This window comes from Plecotus auritus (genome assembly GCF_963455305.1).
Source record: "Plecotus auritus genome assembly, chromosome: 5".
In the NCBI taxonomy this organism is placed as follows: Eukaryota; Metazoa; Chordata; class Mammalia; order Chiroptera; family Vespertilionidae; genus Plecotus; species Plecotus auritus.
Window position 1 is genome coordinate 32890747 of NC_137776.1, and position 14427 is coordinate 32905173.

The 14427-nt window shown below is 42.5% G+C and overlaps 1 protein-coding gene across 7 annotated transcripts in view; it reads right to left on the bottom strand.

Annotated features, from left to right (window-relative positions):
- Positions 1–5329: 5329 nt before the first annotated feature.
- Positions 5330–14427, bottom strand: part of LOC308247783 (general transcription factor II-I repeat domain-containing protein 2-like) — an 18753-nt gene continuing 9655 nt past the window's right edge. For 5 of the 7 annotated variants that reach the window (XM_080667353.1, XM_080667355.1, XM_080667357.1 and 2 more), the window contains exons 9-10: positions 12122–12279; positions 9219–11122 (exon numbers count right to left, since the gene is read on the bottom strand). In XM_080667353.1, the coding sequence (XP_080523479.1) occupies positions 9450–11122; positions 12122–12279 (1831 nt within the window). In that variant the 3' untranslated portion in view covers positions 9219–9449. Of the gene's footprint in view, positions 5454–9218; positions 11123–12121; positions 12280–14427 lie in introns of those variants that run through there. The other 2 variants (XM_080667358.1, XR_013960558.1) reach the window with 2 other exon arrangements.

Below are 14427 nucleotides of genomic sequence, written 5' to 3' on the forward strand. Positions count from 1 at the left end.
GCTGAGCAGACAGCCTTGGCTTCCTGTCAGCCCTGCCCTATGAGGCCCCTGGGTCTCATAGTCCCTCGGTTATCGCTGCAAGAACCTCTGAGAGAAAGCCACCCTCGAGTTTCGCCCGCTGCCAGACAGTCCAGTTTCTCCCCCAATGAATCTGGATTCCCAGATTCTCGCCCGGAACTGGAGTTCAGTGCAGCCAGGGGCTTCCGTCTTCCTCCCACTAGAGAAAGCCAGCGGCACACTCAGCAGTCAGTCCTCTCTGTGCGTACTTGTGCGCGCGCCTCCAGACCTCTGCCTTTCATAGCTCCCCTGAGTTTCCGTGCGCTCCTCTCTTTTCCCGACAGTCCAGACTCCCCCCGTATGAGTCTGGGACCCCAGGGTCTCACCTGGAACTTGGGTTCAGTGCAATCGGAACTGGGGTTCAGTGCAGTCGGAAGCTTCCATCTCTCTCCCGTTAGAGAAAGCTAGCCAGGCACTCAGCCGCCCGTCCTCTCCGCACGTGTGTCTCTGTACCTCAGCCTTTTGCAGCTCCTCTGAGTCTCCGTGTGCCCCTTTCCTTCTAGTTGTAGAATTTCCACTCAGCCAGCTTTCCTGTGGTTCTGGATGATGTCCGTTCTGTCTTTTAGCTGTAGTTTTGAAATTATTGTGCAAGGCAGCAGTTTAGGTGTTCAACTATGCCGCCATCTTGGTTTCTCCTTCTCACTGCCGCATTCTTCCTGCCTCTATAGTTGGGTCTAGGGTGTTATTGACCTGTTTGTGGATGGAGTTTCCTCTCCAGGTGTCTGGTTATGTGGCTTGCTCTCAAGCCCCTTGACCAGACAGGATAAAATTCACTTCAACAAGACACAACACATGAAAAAAAAAAAAAAAAAAAAAAAAAAAAGACACAACACAGAGGGAACTAAGCACAAATGTACACACAACACCAATAACCCCAATATAAGTGACCAGCTGAGCAAAGAGAGTTAAGGCAGAGAAAAGAGAGCACAAATGCTATCGAAGAGAGAGAAAAAGATAAGGGATAAAAGACAAAGGAATAAAAAGGAGAATATATATATGTATGTGGGGGTAAGACACCACAGAACCAATAGATAAACCAAAAAAAAAAAAAAAAAAAATACAAACACCACACACCCAGCAAAGAGGATTGGGGCAGAATCTGTAGAGGCTGAGCTTATATATTGAAAATAAGATTAAGAATTGGATGAATATGGGGAGGACCTCAATTTAGTATTGAGGAAGTAGAAAGGGAATAAGTGGATGAGAAGAAAGAGAATGAGAAGAAAAAATAATAAATTTACCAAAAAAAATTCATTTCAAAAATGGTATAAAAAATTAAAAATAACAAATAAAAAATAGTGATGGAAAAATAATGTGAAAAGAAATAGAAAAAAAGCAACAAACAAAAACAGGAAAACAAAGAAGAAGAAAAGAAAGAAGAAAAAAAACAAAGAAAAAAGGGATAAAAAAAAATAAAAGTGAAAAAAGTGGAGTGTCGTTCCTTTGGCTGGCTTATAATTCCAGTTGTCTATACTGTACTGTTTCTCAGTTTCCGGGTTGCTGGGGCTAAAGATTTCTCTTTAGGCCAGTTCCTATGACCTCAGGGAATATTCAGATTCCCTTTTATCATTCAGGGTGGGATCTGGGTGTGGCTATATTGGTTGCCTGGAGACTGGAGGGAGGGGCTATCTCTCAGGAGAAAATGGCGACTGGGGCTTAGATATGACTCATCACCAGACTCGCTACCACCTCTCCTGGACTGCTGCCTACTCTCCCCAGATTCCACAAGTCCACACCTTCTCCCGCACCTCAGCCACGGGTAAGTGTCTGTATCTGAAAGGTCCTACGAACTAGGTTCAGTGGAGAAAGGCACAGGCCCCAGCATGAGGAGGGACTGCGTCTCTAAGCTCCTCTCTTGCCGGCACTGCACGGTCCCGCCAGTCCTTCAAGGCTGCCTCTGAGCTCAGATCCAAAACCCAGACTCCAAGGTCCAAAATCCCCTACCTCCTGCAGTCCCATGGTCCCCTTTTTTTTTTTTTTAATTTTTTTTTAATATACTTTATTGATATTTCACAGAGAGGAAGGGAGAGGGATAGAGAGCCAGAAACATCGATGAGAGAGAAACATCGATTAGCTGCCTCCTGCACACTCCCCACTGGGGATGTGCCCGCAACCAAGGTACATGCCCTTGACCGGAATCGAACCCGGGACCCTTCAGTCCGCAGGCCGACGCTCTATCCACGGAGCCAAACCGGTTTTGGCCCCCTTTTTTTTCACAGTCAGACGCTTTGCCTGTCCTCAAGGATGTGGCTTGGTGCCCTGTAGTTTCTCCCTGACCCTCTGGGCACAGAGGTCCGGCAGACTCTCTTGCCTAGATCCTTGATTTCACCTTTATTCAGGGGACCTCTGCCCTTCCCGCTGCAAACTGTCTCACCAGCTGCATCTCCTTCGCCAATTCGGGCTGAATTCCACTCATTTCAGCTGCTCACTCTATTTGCTCCGGGACAAGGCTCAGGACATGTTTGTCTATTCTGCCATTTTGTCTCCTCTACTCTGGAGAATGTTTTGAAGGAGAAGCGATTATAGATGGAGAGACTAGAGGCAGGCTGTAAATGGAAAAATAACAGGACCTAGAAGGCGGATGCAGATTGACAGAAAAGCTTGTTTGGATTCTTTGGAAAACACAGCAGCATGAGCAGGACACTAGCAGCATCAGAGACCCGCCAGCTGCTCATCCCACCCATTCCTCCTCCGGGATGTGGAGCTGAGTACATTCCCAGGCTCCCTTGGGACTCGAGTTGTGGTCATTTGACCAAGTTCTAGCCAAAAGTAGTGGCCCTTCAAAAATCCAGGCCCTTCTAAAGTCTCAACATTGGATCCTGTTAGGTCGAGGCAGGGGGGACGTCCAGAGCCGATGCATGCATCTGCAAGGTAGATGGTGACAGAGATAACTGGCGCCTTCCTAGACCCCTGGCCCGAGGCGGAATTCCACATCTCTCATGCCCTCCGCCCTCCCCCCACTAAACAGCTGTATAAAAGAAGTACTGACGCCCCCTTTTGGCACGAACTTCCCTGGCCCACCCTCGGACCAGCGAATTTCGCCAGGGAGCGCAAGATTAAAACCTCCCCCTTTTTAATCGCCTGGACTCTCTGTGTTTTGTCTCCTGCATCGAAAACTTCTCAGATCCTACTTGTTCTTTCCTGTCCACTCCCTGGATGAGGAGATTGTCAATGACCCAGAAGAGGATAGAGGCACAAAATGGAGGGAGCCTGGGTCCCTACATGATCACATGGACGGCCATCTGACTGGCAACACTGATAGTAGGGAAGGGCACATAGCAGGTTTGGCACAGTGGATGGAGCATCAGCCTGCCGTCTGAAGAAGCTGGGTTCTATTCCAGTCAAGGGCATATGCCCAGGTTGCAGGCTCAATCCCCAGTAAGGGGCGTGCAGGAGGCAGCCGACCAATGATTCTCATCTTTGATGTTTCTATCCCTCTTTCCCTCTCCCTTCCTCTCTCTGAAATCAATAAAAATATATTTTAAAAAATAGAACCAGAGTTGTTTAATAATTATTCACCTTACTAACAATAGATAAGTTTTCTTACAGACCCTGGGAAACTAGAGGATGAAACAAAGGGTCTCGATGGGCCCATTACTCAGAAAAGAAATATATTTTGAGAACAGATCAAGGACAGGACATGCTTTCATTTGGTCACTGTGCCCGGACCCTGGCCCCCTCTGGACGTTTGCCTCAGGAATGCTAACCATTCTCCAGTCCCAGGAATGGGCTGAGCTGTTTGTAACATCATAGAAGATTAGCCTCCTTATTATCGGACTTTGAGCTCCTGAAGGCTGGACTGTAGGCACTACCCTCTCCGTTCCATGTTACACTTGCAGCTTGAAGCTGCATGTAGTTATCGTCTCCCTCATTCGTATATCATCAGCCCACTGATGAGGGGTTCAGAGCAGAATTTCCAGGGTGACCGACTGCTCTCCCCATACTGCCAGCAATATTGATTTATTTTATTTTTTCATTTTTCTTGCCAGCAATATTGAAATAAACACTCATAAGTGATTCAACCCTGTCTCCTGCTTAATTTGGCTCAAATAGTGACAGGCAACCTCGGAACCATTGTGTCCGATTTCAACACTGCTCTGAACTGTGGCATGAATGAGAAATACACTTTTACTCTGTTGAGCCACTATGACTGTGGGTCCATCTGTCCGAAGAGCTAGTTAACTTGAGACACTGGTGAAATAATTTTTTTCTATGGTATACATCACTACAGCTGTAAAACTAAGGAAGCAGCTCTTTGTTATTCATATGGAATGATCTCCAAGATAGCTTTAAATGAAAAAAAGTAAAGTACAGAAAAATGTGTATAACCTGTTAGTTTTTTGTGTAAAAAGATAGGTGGGAAAAATAATGTAAACATAATTCCTTGTTCATGCACAACAGTGGAGGGATAAAAGAAACCAGTATACTGGTTACTTCCATACAGGGGAAGTGAGGGCCAGGGGAGGGGTAGGAGACCTATCAATATGTACCTGCTGAATTTTGAATGTGAATGTGTTTCCTAACTTAAAACTTTGGTTTTAATTAGGAAATGAAAAGGAGTATGCCAGAGATGTGGGCATGTTCAGATATTGGTGGAAGGAGCCAGTACAAACAAAAATCCCTAAAGTACAGGGAGATCGAGGATAGAGGAAAGCCCTGAAGAGACGTGAAGAGCAGGGGATAGAGATGAGCACGGGGCAGGGACCTGCCAAGCGCAGGAAGAAGGTACCTTACCTTAGGACAGGAAGGGAGGAGGCTGGAGGCATACAACCCCAGGTAAGTGTATAAATGCGAACGGGAAGGGAGGGTGAAAGGGCTCTTCTCAAACAGCTTTTATTTATTTTATTTTATTTTTAATATTTTATTGATTTTTTAGAGAGAGGAAGGGAGAGGGATAGAGTTAGAAACATCAATCAGCTGCCTCCTGCACACTCCCTACTGGAGATGTGCCCGCAACCAAGGTATATGCCCTTGACCAGAATCGAACCTGGGACCCTTCAGTCCGCAGGCTGACACTCTATCCACTGAGCCAAACCGGTTAGGGCTCAAACAGCTTTTATTTAGAAGGTGAAGTTACCGAATGAGAATGAGAGGAGTGGTAGATTTAACTTATAGGGGAGAATAAGGGATCACGTGATAAGGGAACAGGGAAATGAAGACTTTTAGGGAGCAGTGAGAGCTGGGCCAAGACAGGAGGCATGTATTTAGAATCAGACCCCTCATAGCACCAGTCCCTCCCCCCGTCACCCCCATCTTTCTCTTTGCTCAGTGGGGCTGATCCAGCGGAGCTTCTTCATGCTCATTAGTGGTTCCAGGACCTCTGCTGGGAGGCTGTCATCAGATATGATCTGTCTCTCCTTCCTGGGACAGCAGGGTTTCTCTGGCCTTCTCAGAACCTGGCAAGATGAAAGGGGGATCTCACCCCTGGAAATCAACCCTGTGGCTCATGTGAAGCCAAGAGAACTCACCCTGACTGGCAGAATCAAATAAATTCAGCCCTTGAAGTAAGTCACTCAGAAAGACAAATGCCAAATGATTTCAGTCATGTGGAATCTAGAAAATGAAATTAACAAGCAGAACAGAAACAGACTCATACATTTTGACAGTTGCCAGAGGGGACGGGTTTCAGGGGATGGGTGAAAAAGGTGAAGGGATTAAGTTTAAATTTAAAAAATAATAAATAAATAGTATAAATTGGTAGCTACAGAATAGTCAGAGATTGAAAGTATAGCACAGGGTCCTGGTTGGTGTGGCTCAGTTGGAGTGTCATCCCGTACACTGAAGGTGGTGGGTTCGATCCCCGGTCTGGGCGTGTGTGGGAGGCAACCAATTGATGTTTCTTTCTCTCTCTCCTTTCCTTTCTCTAAATATTAATTTTAAAAAAATCTTTGAAGTACAGCATAGGGAATATAGCCAATAATCCTATATAATAAAAGGGTAATAGGCAAATCAAATGGCAGAACAACTGGTTGGTATGAAGCGCACTGACCACCAAGGGGCAGACGCTCAACACAGGAACTGCCCCCTGGTGGTGGTGTGCTCCCACCGTGGGGGAGCGACGCTCAGCCAGAAGCTGGCCTGACAGCTGCCGAGTGCAGCTGCAGTGGCAGGATGTCCGACTGCTGGCTTAGGCCCTCCCCTCACAACCCACTCCCTAAGCCCGTGGTTGGCAAACTGCGGCTTGCAAGCCACATGCGGCTCTTAAGCCCCTTGAGTGTGGCTCTTCCACAAAATACCACGGCCTGGGCGAGTCTATTTTGTTTTTTGTTTTTTTTGTTTTTTTAAATATACTTTATTGATATTTTACAGAGAGGAAGGGAGAGGGATAGAGAGCTAGAAACATCGATGAGAGAGAAACATTGATCAGCTGCCTCCTGCACACTCCCTACTGGGTATGTGCCCGCAACCAAGGTACATGCCCTTGACCGGAATCGAACCTGGGACCCTTCAGTCCGCAGGCCGATGCTCTATCCACTGAGCCAAACCGGTTAGGGCATGGGCGAGTCTATTTTGAAGAAGTGGCGTTAGAAGAAGTTTAAGTGTTAAAAATTTGGCTCTCAAAAGAAATTTCAATCGTTGTACTGTTGATATTTGGCTCTGTTGACTAATGAGTTTGCCGACCACTGCCCTAAGCTATCAGTCGGACATCCCCCAAGGGCTCCCGGACCATGAAAAAGGGCGCAGGTCCCCTCTCCCATTGCACAAATGTCATGCACAGGGCCTTTAGTATTATAATAAATATGTATGGTTTCAGATAGATATTAGATTAGGGTGATTGTGAGTTAGTTATAGAAATGTCTAATCACTGGGTTGCACACCTGAAACATAATGTTGTAATCAACTATAATTGAAAAATAAAAAATTGATTTTAGAGAGAAAGAGAAAAACATAGACCTGTTGCTTTACCCATCCATGCATTCACTGGCTGACTCCTGCATGTGCCCGACCCCAGACCAAACCTGCAACCCTGGTGCATCAGAAAGACACTCCAACCAACTGAGCTAACAGGCCAGGGCTAAAAAATTATTTTTTTATGAAGCAGTTTTGAGTTTACTGGTGTTTTTAAATTAAATTTTTAGAAAGGGACAAATGCAGGGATAGAAACATTGATGTGAGAGACACAAATCGATTGGTTGCTTCATGTATATGCCCTTATCGGGAATCAAATTGGCAACCTTCCAGTGCAGACAACGCTCCAAACAGTTAAGCCATACTGGCCAGAGGTAAAAAAAAATTTTTTTTAAAAATATTATAGACTTTTGTAAAAAAAACAACTGTCTTGAGCTTAGATGACTGGCAGATGTTTAGGATTTACTGTTATGTGGGGGAATGGGCGAGAAGGCAATAGAATTCAAAATGGTCCATACATAATACAGTCAAACCTCAGCCGAAACCGGTTTGGCTCAGTGGATAGAGCGTTGGCCTGCAGACTGAAGGGTCCCAGGTTCGATTCCGGTCAAGGGCACGTACCTTGGTTGCAGGCACATCCCCAGTAGGAGGTGTGCAGGAGGCAGCTGATCGATGTTTCTAACTCTCTATCCCTCTCCCTTCCTCTCTGTAAAAAATCAATAAAATATGTTTAAAAAACAAAACAAAACAAAAAAAAACCTCAGTTCCCGAACATCTCTCATCTTAAATACAAACATCTCTCATCTTAAACAATACAGTTCTTGACCAAGTTGTTCACAGAAAAAAATGTCTCAATTATAGACCAAACTTCAGTTTTTGACCTGACAACCCTTTCCTGCTGATACCTCAGAATGACAAAAAGCATCTGTTAGGCAACAAAGGAGAGAATGTTTTTGTTTAGCACAATTTCAAAACATAGAGACTATCAAGAGTGCTAATGTTGCTAAAGGGTGTGAAAGTGATCACAAAACAACAATCACAGGTAATGGAATAGGTAGAAAAACTGTTGTTGATTGGATAAAGGAAAAGCAGTTGGCTGGTGATAGCATTCCTAAGGCAGTGATATATGAAAAATTCACTTAAGGCTAGTAGGGGTTGGTTCCATAAATTTAAGAGAAGTATTTATTTATAGACTGAACAGTGCACTATACGTGTACTGTATATAAGAAAGGTTTGGCTCAGTGGATAGAGCGTAGGCCTGTAGACTGAGGGTCTGGTTCGATTCCTGTCAATGGCACGTACCTCAGTTGCAGGCTCCATCCCTGGCCCTTGTTGGGGGCTTGTGTGGGAGGCAACCAATCAATGTGTCTCTCTCACATTGATGTTTCTCTCTCTCTCCCCGTCTTCCACTCTCTCTAAAAATCAATGGGAAAAAATGTCCTCAGGTGAGGAATAACAAAACACCCAGGGAGTCATTTGGAAATCTGGAACGATTAATTCAATTTACATTATTCCTAGTGGGGGGAAAATGATTTGGTTTTAGAACAAATCGCTTCTCGAACGCCTTCCGGAAAGAATTAAGTTCAAGAAACGAGGTTCCACTGTATACTCAACCATATAAAATAACGCATAGAAAACTAAAAGAAAACATGCCTAAATATTTATAGGGCTTACCTCTGGTTGTTGAAATTGTAGGGTTTTCCCTTTATTCCCTTATATTCTCCAAATGTAAATAATATACATACATACATATATATGTACATATATATGACTGCTATAATTAAACTGTTTAAGTAGTTTCTGCAGCAATGAGCAGTCAAGTCCCAATTGCAGTTATGGGCCTTCTCCCTGGAAAAATGCTCATAAGCTCTTACATACACCAACATCCATTCTGCATCCCTTCAGGGTGGCCCCAATGCAAGGGCGTGTCCATCTTTGCCTGTAGGAGGCAGAATGACTCCTGGGCCAGCCATGACTGTAAGCTGACCAATAATATTGAAATTTTAGCAGAAATGCACAAATCCAAAATGGAAGCATCAATTAAGAAGCCCATTGGCTATACCACACCAGCTTGATCCGTGGAAGGGGGGTACTCTGGCCTGAGCCCCACGATTGCAGCTGCAGGTCTGTGGTCCTTGGGGATAGGAATGCTCTAGGCATCTGAACATTCATTCTATCCAGCTGACTCTCTGGTTTACATCCTTGGCTCATGAGTGCCTTTAGGAAAATATGTGGCTACTTTTAGGGCAGAGGTTTATATACTTGTATAATTCTAGGGACCAGAAAGGCAAAGCATAGGAGAAATAAACTGCCAGGGTATAATCAAACTTTATTTTATGTTATAAGGTACAAACAAATGATGCCAGAGATTGTGCTTTAAGTTGACATTAGATAAATGTAATTTGGAAATAGAAATAACTATTCAGTTTTTTAATTTGTTACTCCTTAGGTTTGAAATCTAAATTTCACTGATGCCCATCAGTCAATGTCAGGTTGGGGACCTCTCGTAGCAATATGCAGAAGCAAATTCATCTTTGAATCTTTTAACTGGGAACAATAGTTTTATTTTGTGTCATATCAGAAAATAGTTGCTCACAAATATATGTACTTCCAAACATGGACAGAATCTTTGCACAATGGTTTTTATATTTAGGGTAACTATTCCCAAGATATTTGAAGAATTCTGGGATTCCAACATCATCATATTTAGTTTTCAATATAGTGTTGTGCTGCAATTCAATAACCTCCATTTGTAGCTCTTCATTCACATTATTAATATTAATTGAGAAAGGTGAGCTGAACAGCATAAGTTCGTTTTCATAAAGTTTGAAATCAGAGAACCTTTTTTGAAATTCAGTCTTCAACTCTTTAATTTTGGGAATGTAGTTCAGTCCATCACTTTCATTTTCAGAAACTAGTCTCAGCGTCGGGAAGTGGGCCAGATTGTTTCTTGCCAAATGAGTTTCCCAAAGACATAATTTTGCTAGGAAAGAGCGAACTGCATGGTACATTTGTGTAACCATCTGCGAATGCCCTTGCAGAGCAACATCCAACATGTTTACATAAGTCATAATGTCAACCAAAAAGGCTAGGTCTTTGACCCAATCTTTGCTACGAAGCTGAGGCACAGATTTTCCTTTAGAAGACATGAAAAAGTCAATTTCTTCCAACAGTTCAAAAAACTGCCTTAGCACCATACCACGGCTCAGCCACTTCAGTTCCATGTAGGACAGGTTTCCATACTGTGTGTCTAACTCACTGAACAAAGCACTGAACTTCCTGTGGGTCGAGCCATGGGAATGCAGCCAAGTTATGGTGTAAATTACTATGTCCATGACATGATCCATTTGTAACTTTTTAGCACAAAGGGATTCTTGGAGAAAGAGGCCATGCACAGATTTAAGTTCTGTGTCTTTGCAAAGCCCTGACACTTTAGACTTAAGTTTTGTAACAAGTTGCTTCACACCAACTGTTGCAGAATTACCATCTGTGCTAACACTTACTAATTTTGACCAGTCTACATCAAATTTTCTAAGACTTTTCTCAACACATAAAAATAAGTCATTTCCTGATGTTGTGCCCATCAGGGGTACCATGTCCAAAAGTTCCTCAGTCACATCAAAAGTTTCATCAACACCGCGAATAAATACAGCTAACTGGGGGGTGTTATTTATATAAGTGCTTTCATGAGCTGCAATAGAGAAAGCCACAAATGATTTAGCTTTTTCTTGCAAGGTGTCCTGTAAGCTCTCAGTCACATTGGCAACATGCTGCTCAGCAATATTACCAGTGAGATTTATGTTGGCAAACACTTGTCTCTGTTCAGGGCACAAAATTTCTGCAGCACTCAGTAGACATTCCTTTATAAACGCACCATCTGTAAGGGGTTTTGATGCTCGAGCAATTTTCTCACGTAACACGTAACTACATTTCATAGCAGCATCAGTTATTTTATTCACATTCAAAAGCAAATCATGTTCAAGTTTCAACCTTTTTTTCAGTTCATTGAGTTTTTTATCACGCATCTTTTCTGTATATCCAACAAGATTTCTACTGTGGTTTGTTTCATAATGGCATCTTAGGTTATATTCTTTTGACACAGACAGACTCTCTTTGCATATTAAACACATAGGAACATTCTTTACCTCCACAAAGAAATAAGCTCTCTCCCATTTTTCTTGAAATGTGTGACTTTCTTGTTCTATCTTTTGTTTTCCTATTTTTTGAAAGAGACAAATGCATAAGAAATGTTAAAATGTCATCTTTACTAATAGGGAAAAAAGTACTACTTTGGAAGAAAAAGTATTAACTATTTTTTCAAAGTGTAAGTGTGCTATTCACTTGTTCAGAGTTAGGGAGAACTTAGAGAACGGTGGGGGCTGCACAAACAGCAAATGCCACAGGTAAGAGAAAACGGCTGCTTCTCTCCAGGTGGCTGCAGACAGGTAGGACTTCGGGCAGGTAGGGCTGCAGCCACAGGATGGCCAGACTTCCTGATGTAGCAAAAGAAGCTGGGAATCCCAATTTTTATGTGAAATGTCTTGACTTTTAAAAACATTTATAACAAATTGTATTGCTCTTTCCTATAAATGCTGTGTAAGCCACCATGCTTACCCATCAGATTAGGGACACTGGCTTGGGGTCTCTGATTTAAACCTGATAACTCTTCTTAAAAAGAATTAAATGTCTGAAGAGAACTAAATATCAAATTCTGAAATCACAAATTTGAGAGGTTGTTCAAACAGAAGCCTAAGGGTACCCAAAAAGGGGAACCAAACTGATGTATCTCAAAGTCCCATTTCTTTTTAATATGTTTTTATTGAATGTTTAAAAAGGAATGGAGAGGGAGGGAGAGAGAGAAACACAGATCAGCTGCCTCCTACATGCCTGCAACTGGAGATCGAGCCATAAACCCAGGCATTTGCCCTGACTGGGAATCGAACTGGGGACCTCTTGGTGCATCAGATGATGCTCAACCAAGAACCACACCGGCCAGGCCTCAAAGTGCCATTTCTTTTACAGACATCAAGGTTGCAGTTAACTGGGACAATGCTCATTAGCTTGATAGAATTATGAGGATGACTTACATATTTTTGATACAGGGAGAAAATTGATTTAAAAGTGCCAAGTGCCCATAACCTAATGCCAACCCCTCCCTGGGAACCCCGGTGACATCCCTCATAAGTCTCCATCTACAGAGCTTTAGCATGCTTACCTCTCCAACTTCTGTTCTTCCTGGCCCTATCTTCTTGGCCTGGATTTTTCTCTCCAACATGCTCCAGAACTATGGCAAGCCCTCCAATTTCTGTTCCTTGCTTCTCTTCCAAGGTTCTCTCTGCATCAGCTTGTGACCTGAAGTCAATACAGGCAATCCTGCAGTTGTGGGGATGGGGCGGGTAGAGAGAACTGTCAACATTTAGTATTTGTATTTATGTCTTTTTAATTGGTAATACACACACAAGATTCAAAATGCAAAAAGGTAGATACCGTGAAGTCTTCCTGCCACTCAATTTCTATCCTTAGGGATAAGCTGTACAAATAAAAGGAAATATATACATACTCTATTTTTTTATTATATATATATTTTATTGATTTCAGAGAGGAAGGGAGAGGGAGAGACAGAAATATCAATGATGAGAATCACTGATTGGTTGCCTTCTGCACGCCCCCTACTGGGAATCAAACCTTGACCTCCTGGTTTGTAAGTCGACACTCAACCACTGAGCCACACCAGCAGGGCCACATATTCTATATAATTCACCCACTTAAAGTATACAATGGTTTCTAGCATATTTACAGAATTATACAGTCATCACCATAATCTAATTTTAGAACATTTTCATCATCCCCAAAAGTATCCCTCAGCAGTCATTCTTAGTTCCCCCCACTCACTCCCATCCCCCAGCCACAGGCAACCACTACAATATTTTCCATAGATTTGCCTATTTTGGATATTTCATATAAATAGGATTATACAAACATGCAATCTTTTGTGTCTGGCTTCTTTCACTTAGCCTAATGTTTTTGAGTTTCATCCATGTTGTCATAGCATGTGTCAGTACTTCATCCCTTTTTATGACTGAATAATATCCCACTGTATGATAGTACCACGTTTTATTTATCTGTTCATCAGCTGTTGTACATTCTGGGTTGTTTACACTTTTTAGTTAGTATGAATAAATCTGATATGAACATTCATAGAAATGTGTAGTTACATGTTTTTCTTTTGGGTAGATACCTAATAGTAGATTGCCAAACCATATGGCAACTCTATGTTTAACATTTTGAGAAACTGCAAAACTGTTTTCCAAAACAACTGCTCTATTTTGCATTCCCACTAGCAATGTATGAGGACTCCAATTTCTCCATATCCTTGCCCGAACTTGTTACTGTCTGCCTTTTTTATTATAGGCATTCCAGGGGGTGTGAAGTGGTATCACATCATGGTTTTGATTTGCATTTCCTTAATGACTAATGTTGAGCATCTTTTCATGTGCTTATTGGCCATTAGTGTATCTTATTTGAAGAAATGTCCATTTAAATCTTTTTTTTTTAATATATTTTATTGATTTTTTACAGAAAGGAAGGAAGAGGAACAGATAGTCAGAAACATCGATGAGAGAGAAACATCGATCAGCTACCTCTTGCACACCTCCCACTGGGGATGTGCCCGCAACCAAGTCACATGCCCCTGACTGGAATCGAACCTGGGACCCTTCAGTCCACAGGCTGACGCTCTATCCACTGAGCCAAACCGGTTTTGGCCATTTAAATCTTTTTTAATTGGTTTTTTTAAAAATTGATTTTACAGAGAGGGAGAGGGATAGTTAGAAACTTCAATGAGAAACATCAATCAGCTGCCTCCTGCACACCCTCTATTGGGGATCAAGCCTGCAACCAAGGTACATGCCCTTGACCAGAATAGAACCCGGGACCCTTCAGTCCACAGGCTGATGTCTATCCACTGAGCCAAACTGGCTAGCGCCATGGTCGGCAAATTGCGGCTTTTTGGCCCCTTGAGTGTGGCTCTTCCACAAAATACCACGGCCTGGGCGAGTCTATTTTGAAGAAGTGGCATTAGAAGAAGTTTAAGTTTAAAAAATTTGGCTCTCAAAAGAAATTTCAATCGTTGTACTGTTGATATTTGGCTCTGTTGACTAATGAGTTTGCCGACCACTAGGCTAGGGCAATTGGGTTGTCTTTTAATTTCTGAGTTGTACGAGTTCTTTCTATGTTCTGAATACAAATTTCTTATCAGATACATGATTTGCAATATTTTCTCCCAGTGTGTGGTTTCTTTTTTGACTTTTTGGATAGTATCCTTTGAAGTACAATGTTTTTAATTTTGATAAAGCCTAACATCTCAATCTTTTGTTTTATTGTTTGTGCAATAATATCTTAACCTCGTATCACAAAGATTTACTCTTGTGTGTTTTTTCCAAGTTTTAACTCTTACCTACCTAGATATTAGATCCATTTTGAATTACTTTTGTTTATGATGTGTCCCCCATTATGCTTTTT